Here is a 22,249-nt window from a genome sequence, read left to right on the forward strand (position 1 = left end):
GGAAGTGAAGCAAGAGGGCTTCACTGCCCGGTTCCCTACTGCGCATGCGCGAGTCGCGCTGCGCTGGTTCCCCGCTGTGTCTCTGGGAACTGTGTTTCCCAGAACACAACGGGGGGCGGAGCCATGCGGCGGTGGGCGGAGCCATGTGGCGGTCTGGCCAGAAGTGGGTGCAGTTACCTGGATTATCCAGGTAACTGCACCCCCCTCCCCCCCGAAAGGTGCCGATTGTGGCACCGGAGGGGGGGAGGGATAATACTAGCGGAACTTCCCCTTTAGGGTGAAGAACCGCTTTAAGTATAGGAAAACCTGTTTTGTAATTATGTTTAACACGTGTAACCACAGATCATTAAAGCGATTCCTAAGCTTACTTACTGATATGGACTGGGTAATGTGTTAGGAAAGAGCACATGCCATATTGTTTGAAAATTATCAACCTACAGAGGGCTGAATTCAGACACCTCAGAATGAAAAAATGATGCAGAAGTCCTAGTCTATTTTGCTGAAATTTCATTGCAGCAACTCAAAATGGTACTCAGTAGTTTGTCTGGCCCCCACCTGCTTGTATGCATCCCTGACAATGTAGGGGCATGTTCCTAATGAGACAACGAATGGTGTCCTTGGGATTTCCTCCCAGATCCGAACCAAGGCATCACTGAGCTCCTAAATAGACTGAGGTGCAACCTGGAAAGCCTAATGTCCCAGAGTGTTCTATTGGATTTAGGTGAGGCGAGCATGGGGGCCATTCAATGGTATCCATTCCTTCACCCCCCCCCCCCAGGAACTGGCTGCATACTCTCGACACATGAGACTGGGCATTGTCCCACTGCACCAGCATAGGGTCTGATGGGGGTCCAAGGATTTCATCCTGATACCTAATGGCAGTCAGGGTGCCATTGTCTAGCCTGTAGAGGTCTGTGCATCCCTACTTGGATATGCCTTCCCAGACCATAATTGACCCACCACCAAACCGGTCATGCTGAATGATGTTACAGGCAGAATACATTTCTCCACTGCTTCTCCAGACCCTTTCATGTTTGTCGCTTGTGCTCAGGGTGAAACTGCTCATATCTGTGAAAAGCACATGGTACCAGTGGCGGACCTGCCAATTCTGGTGTTTAATGCCAATTGAGCTCCACGGAGCCAAGCAATGAACACAAAGCCCACCAGAGGACGTAGGGCCCTCAGGCCACCCCCATGAATTCTGTTTGATTGTTTGGTCAGACAATCACACCAGTGGCCTGCTGGAGGTCATTTTGTAGGGCTCTGGCAGTGCTTTTCCTGTTCCTCCTTTCACAAAGGAGCAGATACCAGTCCTGCTGATGGATTAAGGACCTTCTTTGGCCCTGTCTCCTGGAATCCCCTTCATGCTCTTGAGACTGTGCTGGGAGACCCTTTTGGCAATGCTACATATTGATGGGCCATCCTGGAGGAGTTAGACTGCTTGTGGAACTTAGGGTCCAGGTATCGCCTCATGCTACCAGTAGTGACCCTGACCCTAGCCAAATGCAAAACTAGTGAATAACAGATAGAATAGATGAGTAGGGACAAAAAAAGTCATTGGATTGATTGACAGCAGCGGGAGCAAATGGCTGCGCTGCTATCAATCTATCCAATCATGACCTGAGACACCGGCTGGAGCTCTTGTGCTCATCAATCATTGCTGGAAAGATCAGGTTCAGGTAAGTAAAAGGGGGGGGGGGGCTTTGGGGGGCAGCTGCAGCACAGGTTTTTCACCTTAATGCATTCTATGCATTAAGGCAGCCTTTCTCAACCTTTTCAACACGGAGGGACCCTTGAAATAATTCTTCAGGCTCGAACACCTGCTAAAAATTAAATCTATAACTCATGGTATATTAGTGTGATGGTCAGTGGGAATAATACTCCATACACTTATGGTGATTGGGAAGAATTAACCTCTTACAGATGGCTAGAAAGATCAATGGTGTCAGTGGGAACTTATCTCAGTGGCAGAAATTGACTTGCTCAAGGAACCTCTAGCAACTTCTGAAGGCACCCTGGTTGCGAAACACTGCGTTAAGGTGAAAAACCACGTGGGTTTACAACTCTAACATCAAAGCAGCTGAAACTGATTAACAACCCCCGTTGCTACTTAACTGACCATATCAATATCCCAGGCGTTTATTTGACTTGATGCTATACTCTGCTTAAAATGTTCCTTTAATTTTTTTCGAGCAGTGTATAATAAACATGTCATACTTAACTGCTCTGTGCATTGGTTCTGCTGTTCTGGGGTCCTCTGCTGGCACTCTTGACTCCTCTTCCTGTGCGTGTCCCCATAGGGAGCAATTTCCTGTGGGGGCACTCGTAGGGGCTCAAACTCGCGCTATGCTGCCTGCATCCATGGACACATCATGCTCGGGCAAGGATAAGGGGAGCTGGGGGATCTTAATAACAGAAGGTTTTACCTTTAAAGTGGAATTAAACCCTCCTATCGCGTTCAGGAAAGGAAGCTGCCATCTTGGCCTTTGTTTAATTTACAACTGCCATGATGCTGCACATGTGATCAGTTATGACACTTGCCATTGGATGGTTTGGTTGAGAGCAGAAACCAATGAGTGTTACTTTTCCGGCACGTACTGGAAATGTAACGTGTGTGTGTGTTTTTTTTTTTTTTTTTTTTTTAACTTTTAAATGGATGGGTTTACTTCTGCTTAAATTCAGTTTCCATAAGGTAAAAAACCTTTAAAGCAGAACTTTGCTCTCTGTCAATATTCACTATTTTGAATCCTTTTGCTGCTAGCATTAATAAATAAAAAAAAGGTATAATTATTAAACTTTTTTTATTTATTTTTTATTTTTTTACATTTCTTCAGTAACTTTCTGGTTTCCATACCTAGGCAAATTATGTCATACATCCAGGGGTCTTCAGGAGGGGAGGAGGGGCTTTCTCAGCTAAGCACACCCTCCTGCTTGCATGCCTGAGGTAAAGGTAGATGGATTCCAGGAAGTAAATGCTACATGAATAATCTGCCCCTTACTTAAGATGGCCACAGCCAGAAATGCTAGAGAGTGTTCTTTAAAATTATTTCTCAGCAAAATAAATCCTGGAGACATAGCTGGATGGAGGCTTTTTCTTTGAATAGTAAATATTAATCAAATATCGTTTTTTTATTTTTGGTGCTCAGACGCTGTGTAGTTCTGCTTTAAGCTTTTAGAACCACTTTAAGTTAACTTCTATGTTATTTTTCATATGTCATTCTCTTCTTGGGATCATGCTGTCAATTGGATCTTCAATTTTATAAGCTATAGTCATTGATTTCCTTTTGAGTAAAGTGATGGCTTTATAGCCATATAAAACATGTAGGTAGATTAGTTATGTGTTGGCAGAGCAGTAATAACTTTAATGCAGTTTTTTTGAGCTATGCTGATTTCATGAGTCTGCATTCTGTTTCTGCAGGCGCACATTGCAGCTGGCCCGTCAGCTGAAGGACAGGGCTGTGGAAGCCCAGAGCTGTTACAGCCTGGGCAATACATACACCTTACTTCAAGACTTTGAGAAGGCTATTGATTATCATCTGAAACATCTGGTCATTGCTAAGGAACTAAGTGACAGGTGAGCATTAAAATTACATATGTGACTGTCTCTTAAGCGTTAAATTTAATCAGTTCATGTCTTAGTCATAGGGATTCACAATAAGCTGCAGGGTGCAGCTATGTGTGGGTGTCTCCACATGTAACGAGCCATCTTCAGAAGAACGTATTGGTATTTGTCTCTTATTTGCAGTAAAAGACGAGTTTACATGGCATGTGTTGACATGTACTTGTCTGATTGTCACTTGTGTGAGGGAGTGGGACAAACAGAAGCTTCTTGTAAAGCGTTTATTGAGGAACACAGGAGTGGCTATCTTTCGTTTTTTTTTTTTTTGTTTTTTTTTTTTTGTGATGGCATTCACCAAATGTATGTGTGTGTGTGTGTGTGTGTGTGTGTAATGGATGGTGTTTTACCTTTAGGTGGCTTTGTGGCAAATGCAAATAAACCTTTTTATTAACAGCCAAATGTTTTGGTAAGGTGGGACCCACAGAAATAGTATAAACGTGAATTCCAACTCTGACCCCTAACAGTACCGATCAAATTCCACCTTGGGATCTCTGATGTAAAAGAACAATATCCAAATGGGTATACAAGAATGGAAAGGCCACTCCCTTTACAAAGGGACATATATACAATGTAGTTGTGCTCATAAGTTTACATACCCTGGCAGAATTTATGATTTCTTGGCCATTTTGCAGAGAATATGAATGATAACACAGCATTTCTTTCACTCATAGTTAGTGTTTGTCTAAAGCCATTCACTATCAGTGATCTGTGTTTACTCTTTTTAAATCATAATGGCAACAGACTACCCAAATGACCCTGATCAAAAGTTTACATACCCTGGTGATTTTGACCTGATAAAATGCACACAAGTTGACACAAGGGGGTTTGGATGGCTATTAAAGGTAACCATTCTCACCTGTAGTCTGTTTGTTTCTGGACTCCTGACAGCCCCTTCCATTTTTCATCCAGTGCTGCATTGAAGTTTCTGGATTCTTAGTTGTGGGGAAAGCAAAAGAATTGTCAAAGGATCTGTGGTAAAAGGTAGTTGTACTGTATAAAACAGGAAAGGGATATACAAAGATATCCAAGGAATTGAGAATGCCAATCATCAGTGTTCAAACTCTAATCAAGAAGTGGAAAATGAGGGGTTATGTTGAAACCAAACCATGGTCAGGTAGACCAACTAAAATTTCAGCCACAACTGCCAGGAAAATTTTGTCTGAGATGCAAAGAAAAACCCACAAATAACTTCAGCTGAAATACAGGACCCTCTGAAAACATGCTGTTTCAAGATGCACAATAAGGAGGCACTTAAGAGAAAGATGGGCTGTATGGTCAAGTTGCCAGAAAAAAACCATTACTATGCAAATGCCACAAAGTATCCTGCTTACAATTTGCCAAACGGCACAGACAAGCCTCAAACCTTCTGGCACAGTCATTTGGAGTGATAAGACCAAAAATTTTGCTTTTTGGCCACAACCATAAACAATACATTTGGAGAAGAGTCAACAAGGTCTATGATGAAAGGTACACCATTTCTACTGTAAACATGGAGGTGGATCGCTGATGTTTTGAGGCTGTGTGAACTACAAATGCACAGGAAATTTGGTAGAAATTGATGGCAAGATGAATGCAGTGTGTTAAATACTGGAGGAACATTTGCATTCATCAGCCAGGCAGCTGCACATGGGATGTACTTGGACATTAGAACATGACAAACCAAAACACAAGGCCAAATCGACCTGTCATTGGCTACAGCAGAATAAATTGGCCATCTCAGTCTCTGACCTAAATATCATTGAGCCACTCGGAGATCTCAAACGTGCAGTTCATGCAAGATGGGCCAAGAATTTACTGGAACTGGGGGCTTTTTGCCAAGAGGAATAGGGAGCTTTACCATCTGAGAAGATGAAGAGCCTCATTCACAAATACCACAAAAGACTTCAAGCTGTCGATGTTGAAGGGGGGCAATACACGGTATTAAGAACTGGGGTATGTAAACTTTTGAAGAGGGTCATTTGGGTAGTTTCTGTTGTTCTTATGATTTAAAAAGAGTAAACACAATTGATATATAATATATGGCTTCAGCCAAACACTAAACATAAGTGAAAAGGTTTTTGTGTTCAATTCTCTGAAAAATGGCCAAGAAATCATATTCTGCCAGGGTATGTAAACTTATGAGCACAACTGTGTGTGTGTGTGTGTGTATATGTGTGTGTGTGTGTGTGTATATGTGTATGTATGTATGTATATGTATGTGTGTGTGTATGTGTGTGTGTGTGTGTGTATATATATATATATATATATATATATATATATATATATATATATATATATATATATATATATATATATATATATATATATATATATATATATATATATATATATATGTATATATATGTGTGTGTATATGTGCCTTGCGAAAGTATTCGGCCCCCTTGAACTTTTCAACCTTTTGCCACATTTCAGGCTTCAAACATAAAGATATAACATTTTTTATTTTTTGTGAAGAATCACCAACAAGTGGGACACAATTGTGAAGTGGAACGAAATCTATTGGATTTTTGAAACTTTTTTAACTAATAAAAAAAAAAAGTGGGGCATGCAAAATTATTCGGCCCCCTTGCGTTAATACTTTGTAGAGCCACCTTTTGCTGCGATTACAGCTGCAAGTCGCTTGGTGTATGTCTTTATCAGTTTTGCACATCGAGAGACTGAAATTCTTGCCCATTCTTCCTTGCAAGACAGCTTGAGCTCAGTGAGGTTGGATGGAGAGCGTTTGTGAACAGCAGTTTTCAGCTCTTTCCACGGATTCTCGATTGGATTCAGGTCTGGACTTTGACTTGGCCATTTTAACACCTGGATACGTTTATTTGTGAACCATTCCTTTGTAGATTTTGCTGTATGTTTGGGATCATTGTCTTGTTGGAAGATAAATCTCCATCCCAGTTTCAGGTCTTTTGCAGACTCCAACAGGTTTTCATCCAGCATGGTCCTGTATTTGGCTGCATCCATCTTCCCCTCAATTTTAACAATCTTGCCTGTCCCTGCTGAAGAAAAGCAGGCCCAAACCATGATGCTGCCACCACCATGTTTGACAGTGGGGATGGTGTGTTGAGGGTGATGAGCTGTGTTGCTTTTACGCCAAACATATCGTTTTGCATTATGGGCAAAAAGTTGGATTTTGGTTTCCTCTGACCAGAGCACCTTCTTCCACATGTTTGGTGTGTCTCCCAGGTGGCTTGTGGCAAACTTTAGACGAGACTCTTTATGGATATCTTTGAGAAATGGCTTTCTTCTTGCCACTCTTCCATAAAGGCCAGATTTGTGCAGTGTACGACTGATTGTTGTCCTATGGACAGACTCTCCCACCTCAGATGTAGTTCTCTGCAGTTCATCCAGAGTGATCATGGGCCTCTTGGCTGCATCTCTGATCAGTCTTCTCCTAGTCTGAGCTGAAAGTTTAGAGGGACGGCCAGGTCTTGGTAGATTTGCAGTGGTCTGATACTCCTTCCATTTCAAAATGATCGCTTGCACAGTGCTCCTTGGGATGTTTAAAGCTTGGGAAATCTTTTTGTATCCAAATCCGGCTTTAAACTTCTCCACAACAGTATTACAGACCTGCCTGGTGTGTTCCTTGGTCTTCATGATGCTCTCTGCGCTTTCAGCAGAACCCTGAGACTATTACAGAGCAGGTGCATTTATACAGAGACTTGATTACACACAGGTGGATTCTATTTATCACCATCAGTCATTTAGGACAACATTGGATCATTCAGAGATCCTCGCTGAACTTCTGGAGTGAGTTTGCTGCACTGAAAGTAAAGGGGCCGAATAATTTTGCACGCACCACTTTTCAGTTTTTTATTTGCTAAAAAAAAGTTTAAATTATCCAATAGATTTCGTTCCACTTCACAATTGTGTCCCACTTGTTGGTGATTCTTCACAAAAAATAAAAATGTTATATCTTTATGTTTGAAGCCTGAAATGTGGCAAAAGGTTGAAAAGTTCAAGGGGGCCAAATACTTTCGCAAGGCACTGTGTGTGTGTATATGTGTATATGTGTGTGTGTGTGTGTGTGTGTGTGTGTATATATATATATTATACTCGCTGCGGCAAAAATAAATATTGAACACATCACCATTTTTCTAGGTAAATATATTTCTAAAGGATTGACACAGGGAAAAAGCATTTAACACACTAAGTGAAATGTATTTAATACTTCGTACAAAATCTTTGGTAATGACAGCTTCAAGACTCCTCCTGTATGGAGAAACTAGTCGCATGCATTGCTCAGGTGATTTTAGCCGATTCTTGCACATAAACAGTCTTCAAATCATAAAGGTTCTGTGGACCTCTTCTATGAACTCTTTTCATGGATTTTCTATTGGATTTAAGTCAGGTGATTGGCTGGGCCATTCTAGCAACTTTTATTTTCTTTCATTTAAACCAATTGAGAGTTTCCTTGGCTTTGTGTTTGGGACCATTATCTTGCTGAAATGTCCACCCTAGTTTCATCTTCCTCATCCTGGCAGATTGCAGCAGTTTTTTTATCAAGTCTTGGTACATTTTTCCATTCATACTTCCTTCATTAATGTGAAGTTTGCCAGTACCATGTGCTGAAAAACAGCCCCACACCATGTTTTCACCTCCAAACGTCACTGTTGGTATTGGGGTGTTTTTGGGGTGATGTGCAGTGCTATTTGAACTCCAAACTTGGTGTGTATTATGGTATCCAATTTTGGTCTCATCTGACTAGACTATATTCGCCCAGTATTTCACAGGCTTGTCTAAGGCTGGGTTCACACCATTGTGAATTGGATGCCAGATACCCTATCAGTAAATAGTGGAGCCGCCAATATGTGGGCAGATCAGAGAGGCCATAATCTACAGGAAGAATCCCACAGATTTAAAAAATAAAATAACATGGGGCTAATATCATTTTGGGAAGACCCACATAACTAAATTTTGGTAGTGGAGTGCAAGCTTGAGCCTCAAGGAAGATCCAGTCTGGTCTGTAATAGATGAGGTGGAGTTCGAGTAGTTGGGTCAATTGATCTACAATGTAATACTTCATGACACGAGGGACACCCAATCCGTCTAATTCCTTGAGGGTATATAATGTGTGTCAAGCTAATCTACCACCTCTGAAACCCCAAATGGAGTGTTTATTTGAGAAAGACTGCCCTCTTACTGATTGCTGGATTTAAAGGGGGGGGCATACTTAAATGCAAGGAGGAGTATCACGCAAAAATGGAACTTCTGCTTTTCGGAACCCCCCCCAGTGTCAAATTTGGCACCTTTCAAGGTGGAGGGGGGAGCAAATACAGGTATTTTGCTCCCACTTCCAGGCCTAGATATCCGAGCCAACTGCGCGTATCTACGCCACTTCCGGCGCCTTCTCCATCCATTGTCGTCCCCGTCCTAGGGACCAGTAGGATCATGCAGTGCGAGTCTCACATTCGTCACTTCCTGATTCCCTTACCGAAGATGGCAACACCTCCACCTGAGCGACGAGGGATGGGACAGCTTTAGGTGCCGACATCGTGGGCACCTTGGACACAGAAAAGTGTCCTTATTTTAAAAGTCAGTAGCTGCAGTAATTGTAGCTGCGGACTTAAAAAAATAAAAATTAGACAGCTCTCCGCTTTAAGCCATGGTCATGTAATAGCACCACATATTTTTCCTCTTCTGTTGACATCTGGCAAGTCCTTTTGGTTGTCATAATCACAGCCTGTCTGACATGGACACGTATTGGTGACACAAACACACAAATGCGTTTTTTCTCTTAATTTTTCCTTGCACCTGATTGGGTATTCCTTACAAAGTGAAGCTTTACCACATTACGTTTACTAAGGAAGATTAATGCAACTATACTTGCAAAAATGCCCAATGTCCAAAGAAATTCATTACAAAGCTGGTGAATTGCAACCACGGAATGTGCACTGCTTTATTAAATTCAATTTGGGGTGGGGTCAATAGTAAATCGATATAGTAAATGTGTGCTGAATTTGAGTCTCTTGAAGCTTTCTTTATATTGACATGTTGATTACAATTTTGGAGTCGAGGTGGGTTCCCCATCCTTCTTTTTTCCTTCCGCATTTGAGAGGTCTTGTATTTTTTCTTTATTTTCAGGTTGAGATTGCAGCTTATAGGTCTAATTACCTTCCGCTGTGCCTTTTTTTTTATGTTTACCAGAAATGTTTGTAAAATATAGAAATAGTAGTTGCAAATTGTTTTCATGTTGTTGCAAAATTTGTATCTTTGTTTTGCAGAGTGGGAGAAGGGCGGGCTTGCTGGAGCCTGGGGAATGCTTACACTGCCTTAGGTAACCATGACCAAGCTGTGCACTTTGCAGAGAGGCATTTGGAAATATCAAGAGAGGTAAAAGAAGCAAGCAATTTACATATTTGTTGTGGATGGGGGGGTGAGTGAGTGCAAATTTTGCACGATTTTGATCAGATTGCGTTGCGAATTCTTTGTGTTCTTGCGATTCTACTGCAAATTTTGCAGTCTATGCGGCTGAATTTGCAGCGAATGCAGATCAAACTCGGACAGGAACCTTTTTTATGCAGCTTAGATTCGCAACGCATTGATGTGAATGGCACTCATAGAAAACTGTTATTAAAATGACTTGCGAATTTGAGCGATTGCAACGGCTCAAATTCGCAATAGAATTCGCAGCAGTGTGAACCGCCTCTTAAACCTACTGTACCAACAACTTTGTAGCACAAAGGCCTGCCTGGATACAAGTACAAATATTTTGGTAGGCCCTAACATTACATTTTGGTAAAGCTAAGGGCCTGTGTCTTTGCTCTTTTTGAAGGAGGTTTGCAATCTCATACAAGACTATAGGTATGCAAAAACCTGCTTGCAACTAGACATGTGCAATTCATTTAGTTCCCAATTCGTTTTTAATGAGTTTTGACAAATTCGTCAATTCCTGAAATTTCCAGAATTACGAATTTCCGAATTACGAGAATTATATATAAAAAAAAAGGAAAATCAGTAAAATTCAAAATAACTATTAAATTTTAAGTATTGGAATTTCCTTTCAAATTTTGCTGTTTATGAACGTAACGAATACAAATCTAGTAATAAAAAAATAAAAAGGATTTATTATTCTTATTTGTTCCATTTGTTTAGATGCGGCATTCGTTATTTCAGATAATTCGTAACTTCAGATAAATTTGTATTACGTTCACAAACAGCCACATTTGAAAGGAAATCCGATACCTATAATTTAATAGTTATTTCGAATTTTACTGATTCTTTCTTTTTTCGAATTTTCGGAATTTTGAAAATCTGGATTTCCAGGAAAAAGCAAAAAAACGAGTGAAACTAACAAATTTTATCAGTGCACATGTCTACTTGCAACAGGTTAAATTCAGATTAGTTGATCAGCTACAGGTCAAATACACCTGCCCCTGAATTCTGAATAATCTGAGAAACATGTCAAACTAATGCCTATTGACCTGGGCCCTAAACAAAATGTGTATTAAAATTTTTGCATTCTGTTTGTGTATGGTCATGGGTTACATGTCTGGATATGGCCCAAATATCAAACCGCTTTTGTGCAAAGCCCGATGTTTTAAAAATTGGGATTTAAGTTTGCAGCATTGGGGATCTGCCAACAACTGATCTTCTTTTTATGCTGTAACTATGCTTGGTCTGACCTACTTTTTATCACATTCATATTTTGCCTGCCATTTGGTATGTTAGTGGCACGATATTTTGCTTACAGCACATTGTATAATGTTTTTACACTATATATATATATATATATATATATATATATATATATATATATATATATATATATATATATATATATATATATATATATATAATTTTTTTTTTTTTTTTTTACTTTTTTCCAAAAGTTAGGAGATCGAAACGGGGAACTGACAGCCCAGCTGAACCTGTCTGACCTACAGATGGTACTGGGGCTTAGCTATAGCACGAATACTTCAGTATTATCTGAAGTGCAGGATGTGGACACCAGTTCTCTAGGTAAGAACACATTGAAGTTGATTTACAAAAGGATTTGAGATTCTCTGCACATTAAATTGCATGAATATTGTTTTCTTTAATAGTGTGTAGATTAAAGAAGTAAACAGGGATTTCTCCATTGTCTATTAAGGGACACAGTTGGGTTACTCTGCCATCTATAGTAGCAGCATGTAGGCCTCTATGCGTGTACATATTTAGAAAATTATAGGGGTACCATCATCCTAAATTGGATCAAAGCAAGGAGTAACTAGGGTTGACCCCTGCAAAATTCCCAGTAGGAAGAACCATGGACTATCTAGGTTGGGGTACTGGCAAATAAAAAAGTTTTTAAACCAGAACACTCAACCCACCAAAACCATCCCCTACCCAACTTGCTTTTTTTTTTTTTTTTCGTCCTAAGAGGTTGTGGACCTTTTTCTTAGCTCTGAAGCAAAATTCTATTGTTTTTTTTTTTTTTTTTTTCTCTTTGGTGACCTAATCAAGATTATTACATCACTGTTGAGCTGATCTCTATATACAAAAGCAATCCGGATCTTTATTTCCTCAGCAATAGCTTTAGGAGGCTGGACCCTGCTGGACTGAACTGGCCTAGTCTGGAATGTGACCTTCAGGCACTGGACTCTGTATTATGGCACTTTCCACACTTGTATGCAGTATTGGCCATGGAAGTGCTTTCCGAGTCCAGAGGCATGGCACAATTCCAGCTGTGACACTGTCTCTGAATACTTGGTAAGTACGGTTGGGCTAAAGCACCAGGAGCTACCTTATGGTGTGCACCCCTGGGCGCAAATTCAAAATTCCTGACAATATTTCTCTTCACCTCAGTAAGAGTTAAGTGCTAATATGATTCACTTGGAGTGCTGCGTGCTTGTATTCTGTTTCTCACCATTCAACCTGGAGAAAGCACCATCCCATTGCTGATCTTTCTCCTGAAACACCATTAGATCGCCAGACCCCAGTCTTGTTCCACTGCCTGCCCATGGTGACTTGGTCACCTGCAGCCATCTGAAACTCATTGCACCAAATGTCAAGATTTGAGTAAGTAAGTAAAGTATAACTATAGGCAGGCTTGTATTTTTTTTATTATTGGATAGTGTGGAGAAGGATTAGAACACCTGTCAGTTTTTATTTCTGTCTGTGCCCCTGTTGGGGAAATTCACCCTCTGTTTGTCCTGTGCACAGCTATCATTATCATCGGTGGATGAAGCATCTGTCCGCCGCCTCTGCACTGAGAACAGGGTGATCGAACATCGCCGATTGCTCGGTTCTGATAGTTCCCCGAGCACAGAGCTGTAGACTCATTCACAGCTCTCTGCTTTTCTCCCTCCTCGTTCATTGGAGTGCTGAGCTGTGGAGGGGGTGGGGGCGGCTGGCTCAGTCCAGAGGCTGAGCGGGGTGTCAGTCCAGGCACCTGGCGGATCCAGACTTCCATTTGGATGACGCGGTGCCTGGACTGATACCCGTGTCATCTGCTCTCTGCTGAAAACAGGTCACAGGAGTGCAAAACTAATTGCACGCCTGTGAGCCATAGAAGTCCAGCCAAACAAGCTTTGGCTGGACTTCTCCTTGGACCCCATGCTAGCACGATGCAACCACGTGTATTGCATGTCCCATCAGAGCACTATGCCGTGGCTCCCGTGCGCATGCTTGGGAGTGACGTCTTTGTGGTTCGGTCATTGAAATGGCTGGAGCCTGTGAAGATGGAAGCCCTGTCAGCTGCTGCATCACAGGCGACAGAAGTAGCAAATATCTCCTAAATGGTGCATGTATTGCAGATAGTCCTTGCATCTACAGGTAAGCTTTATTCTGAGCTTCCCTGTCGATACAGGTCAGCAAACTGAGCTTACTGCCTCTTTAAGGCTGCTACCTGGTCTCCTGTTCCAAATTTTAAGAAGTTTTACCAGGTAGATGTTTGGGCCTCTGTGGATGTAACCTTTGCTCAGCAGGTATTGCAGGCTGCTGCATTAGGTTCTAACCTTTTCCGGTTCGGTTGTTTCGGCCTGTTGGCTTGTTGCAGTGTCAATAGGGGCATCTGTGGTAATGGATGGGAAGATACCCTGTATACTGGGATGTACAATAAACAAAATGGGATTTTTGATTTACCTATAAATCCTTTTTCTTGGAGTACATCACAGGACACTGGGATCCCACACCTTTTCCTTAAAGTGATATTAAAGTCAAGTATTTTGTTTGTGATATAAAAAAAACATAAACAAAAAACATTATTTTCCTTCTCTGTGCAATGATTTTGCACAGAGCAGCTCCGGTCCTTATCTTCTCAGGACCCGCGCCTGTGCTGCCTGCTCGAATCACCTGACAAGTGCCCCCAGAGCAAGCCACTTGATGTGGAAGCACTATTCAAACAAAGAGCCATTGCTCGGCCCCACCCCCTCTCTTTGGATTGGCTCACTGGCTGTGATTGACAGCAGCAGGAGCCAATGAGAAGGCAGAGCCCCTGGAGAGTGGAGACTCTTGTGCACATCACTGGATCGTGATGGGGCTCAGGTAAGTATTGGGGAGGGTGGGGGTGTTTGGGCAACACATAGGTTTGTTACCTTCATGCATATAATGCATGAAGGTAAGAAACCTTGAGCCTTTTAGAACCACTTTTTGTTTCATGACTTGCTACAAAACTGAAGCTATGCCTAATTGGCAGGGGTTATGCTTGGGTGGCCAAAAGTAATTGGCAGTATAGGGTACACTTTGCTTTATTAAACCTGTTTGCCATTTTACAGTTTTAAATATAGACGTACTTCCTAAGAAAGTACCATGTGGTGGTTTTATTAGGTTTAATATGCGCTATCCCTAACTTTGAGAGAAATCCCCCACCTACCTCTGTTCAGTGAAGGTGCTTTGATGACTAGTAAGGGTGCTTTGGTCAAAAAGTCAAAGAATGTGTGCCTTTTTAGTTAAGTTAAACCAGTTTAGAAAGGCCATTTAAGCAGATATTTGCTAATAAAACTTTACCAGGCACCTTGAGATCCTAGGCATGAATTTTACTTTTAAACGTTGAAAATGTTTTAAAAGGTTTATTGTACCACTACAGGAAATTATCCACTTTTTTTTTTTTTTTTTATCATACTGAAACATCACTGATGGCATCATTCATAATTTAGGTTTGTGTTTTTTAAAGGTGCGCGGCCTCGGTTAAGCAGGCGTCACAGTATGGAAAATTTGGAACTTGTGAAGTTAACACCAGATAAGGTAATAAAGCTAACGTTTTATTTTTTTTTCTTGTGCTGCATTTAACATGCAGCTGTATTTTTGTAAAAAAAAAAAAACATTATAGGCTTAACACGAAAAACCTGGACGTCGTTTTTTTAACTGATAAAGGTTTTTGTAGGTGTTTGGTCCCATACTTTCATGCTTGCATGACACTTTGGCAGTGTTAACCACTTTAAGACCGGGCCTATTTTTCAAACTTGTTTACAAGTTGAACTCTTTTTTTTTTTTTGCTAGAAAATGACTTAGAACCCCCAAAACATTATATATATATATATATATATTTTTTTTTTTTTTTTTTTTTTTTCCTAACATCCTAGAGAATAAAATGTTGGTCATTGCAATACTTTTTGTCCCCATATTTGCGCAGCTGTCTTACAAGTGCACTTTTTTTTTTCTTAATTAAAAAGAGAAGACAACAGTAAAATTGGCCCTATTTCTTTAATATTGTGAAAGATGTTACGCTGAGTAAATTGATACCCAACATGTCAAAGTTGCGCCCGCTTGTGGAACGGCTACAAACTTTTACCCTTAAAAATCGCCATATGCAATAGTCCCAAATCTCCCTTAACAATCCATGGATGCCATTTGGAATACTCTGAGGGCACCCTACTCGTATGGGGGAGAGCCTCCCTTTACGGATACTACTGCCGACTTTCCCCAAGTAGTTTAGGAATTGTCACAGAGGTTGGCTGTGAGAAGAGATAAGCCAGTATCTTGGGGCTTCATTAGGGTATTTCAGTAGATTTTAAGATGCAGCTTACTTATGTATTAGTATAGCTTGATTAGCTTTGTGCTCTGTACAAACTTGAGACAACTTGGGACACTTGTATGTTTTCAGACTTTTTGTATTTCCTGCAATCCTTAAATAATAAAATAAAAAAACAAAAAAATAAAAAATGTCCATATGCGACATTTAAAAAATTCTACATGTCGCATGTTTTGAATTACAGAGGAAGTCTAGGGCTAGAATTATTGCTCTCACTGTAATGATCGTGGCGATGCCTCACATGCGTGGTTTGAACACCGTTTTCATATGTGGGCACTACTCACATATGCGTTCTCTTCGTCGGGACAGGGCACGTTTAAAAATGTGGTGGTTTTTTTTCCTTTCTCTTATTTTACCTTTTTTAATTTTTTTAATTTTACACTGTTCTTTAAAAAAAAAAGTCACTTTTATTCCTATTACAAGGAATGTAAACATCCCTTGTGATAGATAAAAAGCATGACAGGACCTCTTAAATATGAGATCTGAGGTCAAAAAGACCTTAGATCTCATATTTACACTAAAATCCTTTAAGAGCTATGGGCAAAAGTGACGTTTTGACATTGCTTCCGCCCTGCAATGGTCCCCTCGCTCATCTCCATATCTAACAGGTGACAGGACCAGAACACCTCAGAGGGCACTTTTATCTGAAAGCGGACCACCTGCTGAAGGAAGATACCGGGGTTATGGTAGCTAGCTGCTGCCATAACGATATCCCTCTTCAAACAGCCGACCATATGACAACGGGCGATCCGTAAGAGTTTTTGCCTTTACTTCCACTTTAATATAATAACTATCTCTAAGCCCTTTTACACATGGTCGGAGATTCCATCGGAATGTTTCCTATTGGACCGTTTTGTCGGATATTCCGACTTTGTGTGGTCTGCATCGGACTGTTTCCGTCGGAATATCCGACGGACCAATTTTTCCAACTTGCCGGTAAAATTTCCCCACAAAATGCTCCTATCAGACATACTCCGATCATGTGTAGCCTACTCCGACGGACAAAGTACCACGCATGCTCAGATCAAATTCCTAGACCAAAGCTATTGGCTACTAGCGTGAACGTAGTCCCGTCGTAACGAAATAACGTCATCACGTTATGTACAATCGGATTTTCCGACAACTTAGTCCGACCGTGTGTATGCAACATCACTTCCGGAATTAATCCGTCGGAATTACTCCGGATTTGGTTGTCGGAATCTCCGACCGCGTGTACAAGGGCTAAGACCCCTTTCACACTGAGTCGCTTTCAGGTGCCATTTTTAGCGCTATATTGGCTGTAAAGTGCCTCTCCTGTCACTCCAATGTGAAAGCCTGAGGGCTTTCACACTGGAGTGGTGCGCTGACAGGATGTCAAAAGTCCTGCAAGCAGTATCTTTGAGGTGCTTTAGGAGCGTATACACCGCTCCTAAAGCGTCCCTGCCCATTGAAATCAATGGACAGCGGCGCTTTGCAGGAACTTTTAACCCTTTTATGGCCGCTAGTGGATGCAGACTCCCCCAGTGCCCCAGTCTGGAAGGGCTCTAAACGTACTGTCAGACACATTTTAAGCCTAACCTATCTATCCCTGTAAAGAAAAAATCGCTATACTTACCTGATCTGCAGCCGCTCTGGTCCCAGGCTGAGCTGAATGTGGTGGCTTCAAAGTGTAGGTGTGCTGGAGAGGCAGCACACAGCAGAAGCCCCACAGTAAGTTTTTGGGTGACGTCCCTTCCCAGGCAGGTCACAGCTGTTGTCAGCTCTCTCCTGCACACAGAGTGCACCGCTGTAGACCACACCAGAGCGGCTGCAGAACAGGCAAGTATAGCTGAAAGTAGGTTTAAAGAGGGAATTCACTGGGAAAAAAAATATTAAAAGCCAGCAGCTATAAATACTACAGCTGCTGACTTTTAATAAATGGACACTCACCTGTCCCAGGGTCCAGCAATGTCGGCAGCCGAGGCTGATCGATCTCTCGGCTGCTGCCGCCGCCATTCTAGGAGAGGGCATCAGGAAGTGAAAATTTGCGGCTTCACTTCCCGGTTCCCTACTGTGCATGCGAGAGTCGCGCAGAGCAATAGGAATGGTCCGTGCTGTCTGTGGGACCCGTGCCGGGACAGGAGGAGGCATAGACTCCCGTGGGAGTCTATGCCCGGAAGTGGGTGCAAATACCTGTCTTAGACAGGTATCTGCACCCCTCTCCCCCCTGAAAGGTGCCAACTGTGACACCGGAGGGGGGGAGGGTTTCCGATGAGCGGAAGTTCCACTTTAGGCTAGAACCCCGCTTTAATGTTAGGTTTTGCCTTTACTTACACTTTAAGTTATTGGGAGTGTTGCTGTTGCAAAGTTGGGTTTAAAAGACACAATTTTATTTCAACCAACAGAAAAAATACAATAAAACAATAGAATTGTAAGTGTACATATAAAAAAAGCCAACGGGCAATCATTACCCTTTTTTGTTTTTGTTTAATTATGCCCACCATCCTGATAAAAATAAAAACAATACTAGGTATAGTTTGGAGTGAGAAGGAGGATATTTATGGTGCCACACAGATGACAAGAATATACAGTATATTCAATAAAACTAATTTTATTGTGCATGAACCTGCACAGATGTCTGTCAACTCGCCCCAAAGTCGGACTGCATTACCTGTTTGAAATCGTGTTCAGCTGAACTCGCACAATTTCTAACCCGCATCAGTGTGAACGTAGGCTAAAATCTGATTGGTTTTGATGAAGTTGTGCCAGATTTTGCATTCTGCAGTTTTATTATTATAATACAGGTTTTATATAGCAAACGGTAGTATAAAAATAAACAGCCAAAACACAGGATCATTAAAATACTAAAACGGCGCTGAAATTAAACATGATATAAAATATCACATGTGATCTTCCCCACAAATAAGTCTATAAGCAGTAGATGGTGGTAGAGACAGTTCAAAGCGTTTTGGATGTTGAGTCACAGTGGTCCAAGCATGCACCTTTCACCAGAAATGGTGAACAAAATCCACCTTGTGAAGCAGCCCCCCCACCCCCCCCCCCCCCCCCCGGGGGTCAAACTCACCAGAAACCTCTTAATGAGCCAGCATTAAGGTTAGATATTCAACAGCCACTCAGATCCTAAGTCCTCATCACCAACAAGATCCACTAGTATAGGGGCTCCAAAATGATATCATAAAACACAAGAAAAACAGCACATCGTGTAATCTCGTTTGTTTATAGACAAAACCCCCATGTAAAAGAGGACCCCTTAGTAATAACTGTGTACATAAAGATAAAAATCACAAGCATATAAAAGAATGTGACCCAGAGGGTGCTATCACCATAATAAGCCGTCCTGGATGGAGTGAGCGTCTCCCTGCAGGTACTACTGTTTGGTATTTTTCCTGCCTTTTTTTAACAGCTGCTTAGTACCTTTTTTAAATATTGTGATAATTATATTTTTAAGGATCCTATATATTTCTGCTTATAGATTTGTGGGATTGATATGGCGCTGAGTAGGTGTTTTTAGGCCTTTTTCACACACCTCTCTTTTGTTGGTTTTATATAGCACCCACAGTTTGCGCGGCGCGTAACAAAATAAAGGCAGACATTACAGTTCCATTACAATTTGGTACAAGAGGAATCAGAGGGCCCTGCTCATTAGATTTTGTAAATCAACTCCATTGTGTTCTAACAGCAAGGACCGTCTGTATTCAGTTTGTTTTGAGGGTGGTAATGGGAATTGCCAGCTTTCTGTTTTTAAGAATGCCCACATTTTACATAAGATAACTTTTTATTTGTTTACATATAATGAAATTTCTTACAATATTCTTCACAGCAGAAATATTATAATTCATCAAAACTGCATACTGTACCCACATGTCCAACCTTAAAATGTTAGTTTACCTTTACAGAAAAAAATGTAAAGGTGAATTACACTGGACACACCCCCACACCCTCCACTTCGAAACGGTCCGCATCCTTTCAGCCACTCTTGTTCCTTTGCTCTCTCCTTATTTCCATTGCTGAAGCCTATGTCAGTCCCTTTTGAACTTTCAGGAGTGTTGAATACCTATGTTCCTCTCTCCAAGCTGTGAATCATTCCTTCCTTCCACCGCAATGTCACTATTGAATTCATCAATACTCTACCCAAATATATATAATATAATATATTTTATATATATATATATATATATATTTATATTATATAATATTATATTATATTTCTCTATCGTTCATTGACGGGACACAGCAGCTCTACTTGACCTTAGGGTTATATCGCCCCTTTAGGAGAGGACTAGGCAGAAAGTGTTAAAACGGCAACATTTGCACAGTACCACCCAGGGGGTGGTACTACTGGCTACAACCCCTCACACTGCATCCAGTAGCTGTTTTTTTTTCTGCCTAGTGTAGGAGAAAGACCTGGGTCCCGATGGAACCATTGGTGCTGGGAATTTTTTCTTTTTTCTGCATTTTTGATTCCTGTGATCTACAATCAACAGCTGGGTTGGGTGACAGGCTGGATAATATAGATCCTTGTAGTCTCCCCAGCCTGGCCATCGAGCGCGAGAAGGCCCTAGCTACGCGCTGGGTTGGCCACGACATGCCTTGTCTAATCCAGGGGTGGTCGGTGAGCTATATGCTCCGAGGCACACATATGACTGGGCTACTGCTGTCTGTGTCAGTGTGCCGTGGCCAGCAGCCACCCCGTACAGCTTGAGGGATGGGTCTGTCTGTGGAATGCGTCCAGCTGAGGCGGCCGGCAGCCATTTTCTAGTAGCTGCAGGTAGTTTTACCCCTAGCGCTGGGTACTTGTTTCCTTCTAGAACAGGTCTTTTTCTACACAGACACCTCATGGGTGACTCAGGGGAAAGCGGACAGCAGCAGCACAGTGCAGTACCTGGGTCAGGGTGGCGTGTCCTGCGAGGGATCCCTCAGTCTGTGCAGCTAGGAGGGTGGACTTTTTATGTGACTTGCCTTGGGTCCCTAAGTGGTGACAGGTGAGTGTGGGTCAGCATGGCGTCAGAAGCTGGCGCTTCTTCCCCAGACATCCATGTTGTTGCAACTGGTTCCCCTGCACCTGCAGTGCCTATGGACGCTCTGTTGTCGGTCCTAGGGGCCTTTGATGCCAGGGTGGAAGTGGTGTGCGGGCGTAAGGGGAGTAAAAAACACCCGCCCCCCCCCCCCCCCCCCCCAGTCTTCTGGGGAAAGCTCTGATTCAGACTCCGGCCCCACTGTGATAGGCGGCTCCTGCTCTTATGTATCGGAGGATGCGGACCAGGACCGTACAGTGAAGATGACTCCGTGTCCGGGTCAGCGCAGGAAAAGTCACTTGAAGGAGCACTTATTACAGCAGTGTGGGATACCCTAAAAATGGAGGATACGGCGGGGGCATCTACAGAGGTGTTAGCCCCTGTTTGGTCCCACAAGCCGGCCTGCGTGGCTAAGGTGTTTCCTTACCCAACTTATTTGGATGAGTTTATTTACAAGGAATGGGGAAAACTGCAGCGGACCTTTTCAGTCCTGAAACACATGGCAGTGCGTTACCCTCTTTTAGGAGAGTCTCCTGAAGAAATGGACATCTCCGATTATTGACTCCCTGGTATCCAGGTTAAATAAGGTAACAACGATTCCGGTGAAAGATTCCTGCTTTCAAGGACCCTGCTAACAGAAGGGCAGAGGTGGTTGCCCAATTCATGTTTACCTTGGTGGGGTCAGCATTGTGGCCAGTGTTGGCCATGGCCCTGGTATCACAGACGCTTACTGAATGGGCTAAATTGTTGCACACTGAATTGGAGAAGCAACAGGCTTCCCTGGTCTGCGTGGAGCTGTTGGTGCAGGGCCTTAAGTATGTCTGTGATGCGGCCCCCTTGCTCTCTAGAGCCTCAGTATCAGCAGTAGTGCTACGTCGCCTGATTTGGCTGAAATGCTGGTCTGTGGACCAGGCATCTAAGAAAGCACTGGCAGACTAGCCCTTCCAGGGAGAGAGGCTATTTGGAGGCTCGCTGGATGACATTATTAAGAATGTAAGAGTACGTTACTCCCACAGTCCAGAAAAGGGAAGGAGCCACACTGTAGGCAAGGGCCCTCCTTTTCCGCTCAGAAGCGGATTTTTCATCCGCCCGGGTTGGCAGGTAAGAGTTCTGTTTGACACCGCTTGGGGACGTCCCTAAGGTCAAGAAAAGCTGCTGTGTCAATCAGTGAACGATGGAGAAAATAGGATTTTTGTACTCACTGTAAAATCCTTTTCTCTGAAGTTCATTGACTGACACAGCACCCACTCCTATTTCTGTTTGTACTGCTTTTGACAAACTGAGCTTCTGGATGCAATGTGAAGGGTTATAGCCAGTAGGACTGCCCCCTGGGCGGTACTGTGCAAGTGTTTCTGTTTAACACTTTCTGCCTAGTCCTTTCCTAAAGGGGTGATATAACCCTGTGTCCGTCAAACTTCAAAGAAAGGGATTTTACAGTGAGTACAAAAATCCTATTTTTATGGTTCTGAGCATACACTTTAATCCATTTTTTACCTGTTAAAGAAAAAAAACCTTACTACTAATTCTGCAGGGCACTGGGAAGATGTTTAGGGCATTGTACTTGGAACACAACACACCATTTTACCATATCTGGATTAAAGGATTTGCTACTCTACAAGTCCCATGAGACATTGCAAGACCCTGACAATCACAGGTATGACTCCTAGAGGCAGAGGCATGATGGGATTT

General features: G+C 42.3%; 1 protein-coding gene across 6 annotated transcripts in view; it reads left to right on the plus strand.

Annotated features, from left to right (window-relative positions):
• The window catches only part of GPSM2 (G protein signaling modulator 2), an 89,571-nt gene that overhangs the window by 54,846 nt on the left and 12,476 nt on the right, over nt 1-22,249 (plus strand). For all 6 annotated transcript variants that reach the window (XM_077452714.1, XM_077452719.1, XM_077452717.1 and 3 more), the window contains 4 exons: nt 3,419-3,574; nt 9,838-9,946; nt 11,446-11,575; nt 14,709-14,779. In XM_077452714.1, the coding sequence (XP_077308840.1) occupies nt 3,419-3,574; nt 9,838-9,946; nt 11,446-11,575; nt 14,709-14,779 (466 nt within the window). The remainder of the gene's footprint in view (nt 1-3,418; nt 3,575-9,837; nt 9,947-11,445; nt 11,576-14,708; nt 14,780-22,249) is intronic.

Source organism: Lithobates pipiens, unplaced genomic scaffold (genome assembly GCF_037356315.1).
Source record: "Lithobates pipiens isolate NorthernLeopardFrog02 unplaced genomic scaffold, aLitPip1_a1.2 Scaffold_23, whole genome shotgun sequence".
NCBI classification, from domain to species: Eukaryota; Metazoa; Chordata; class Amphibia; order Anura; family Ranidae; genus Lithobates; species Lithobates pipiens.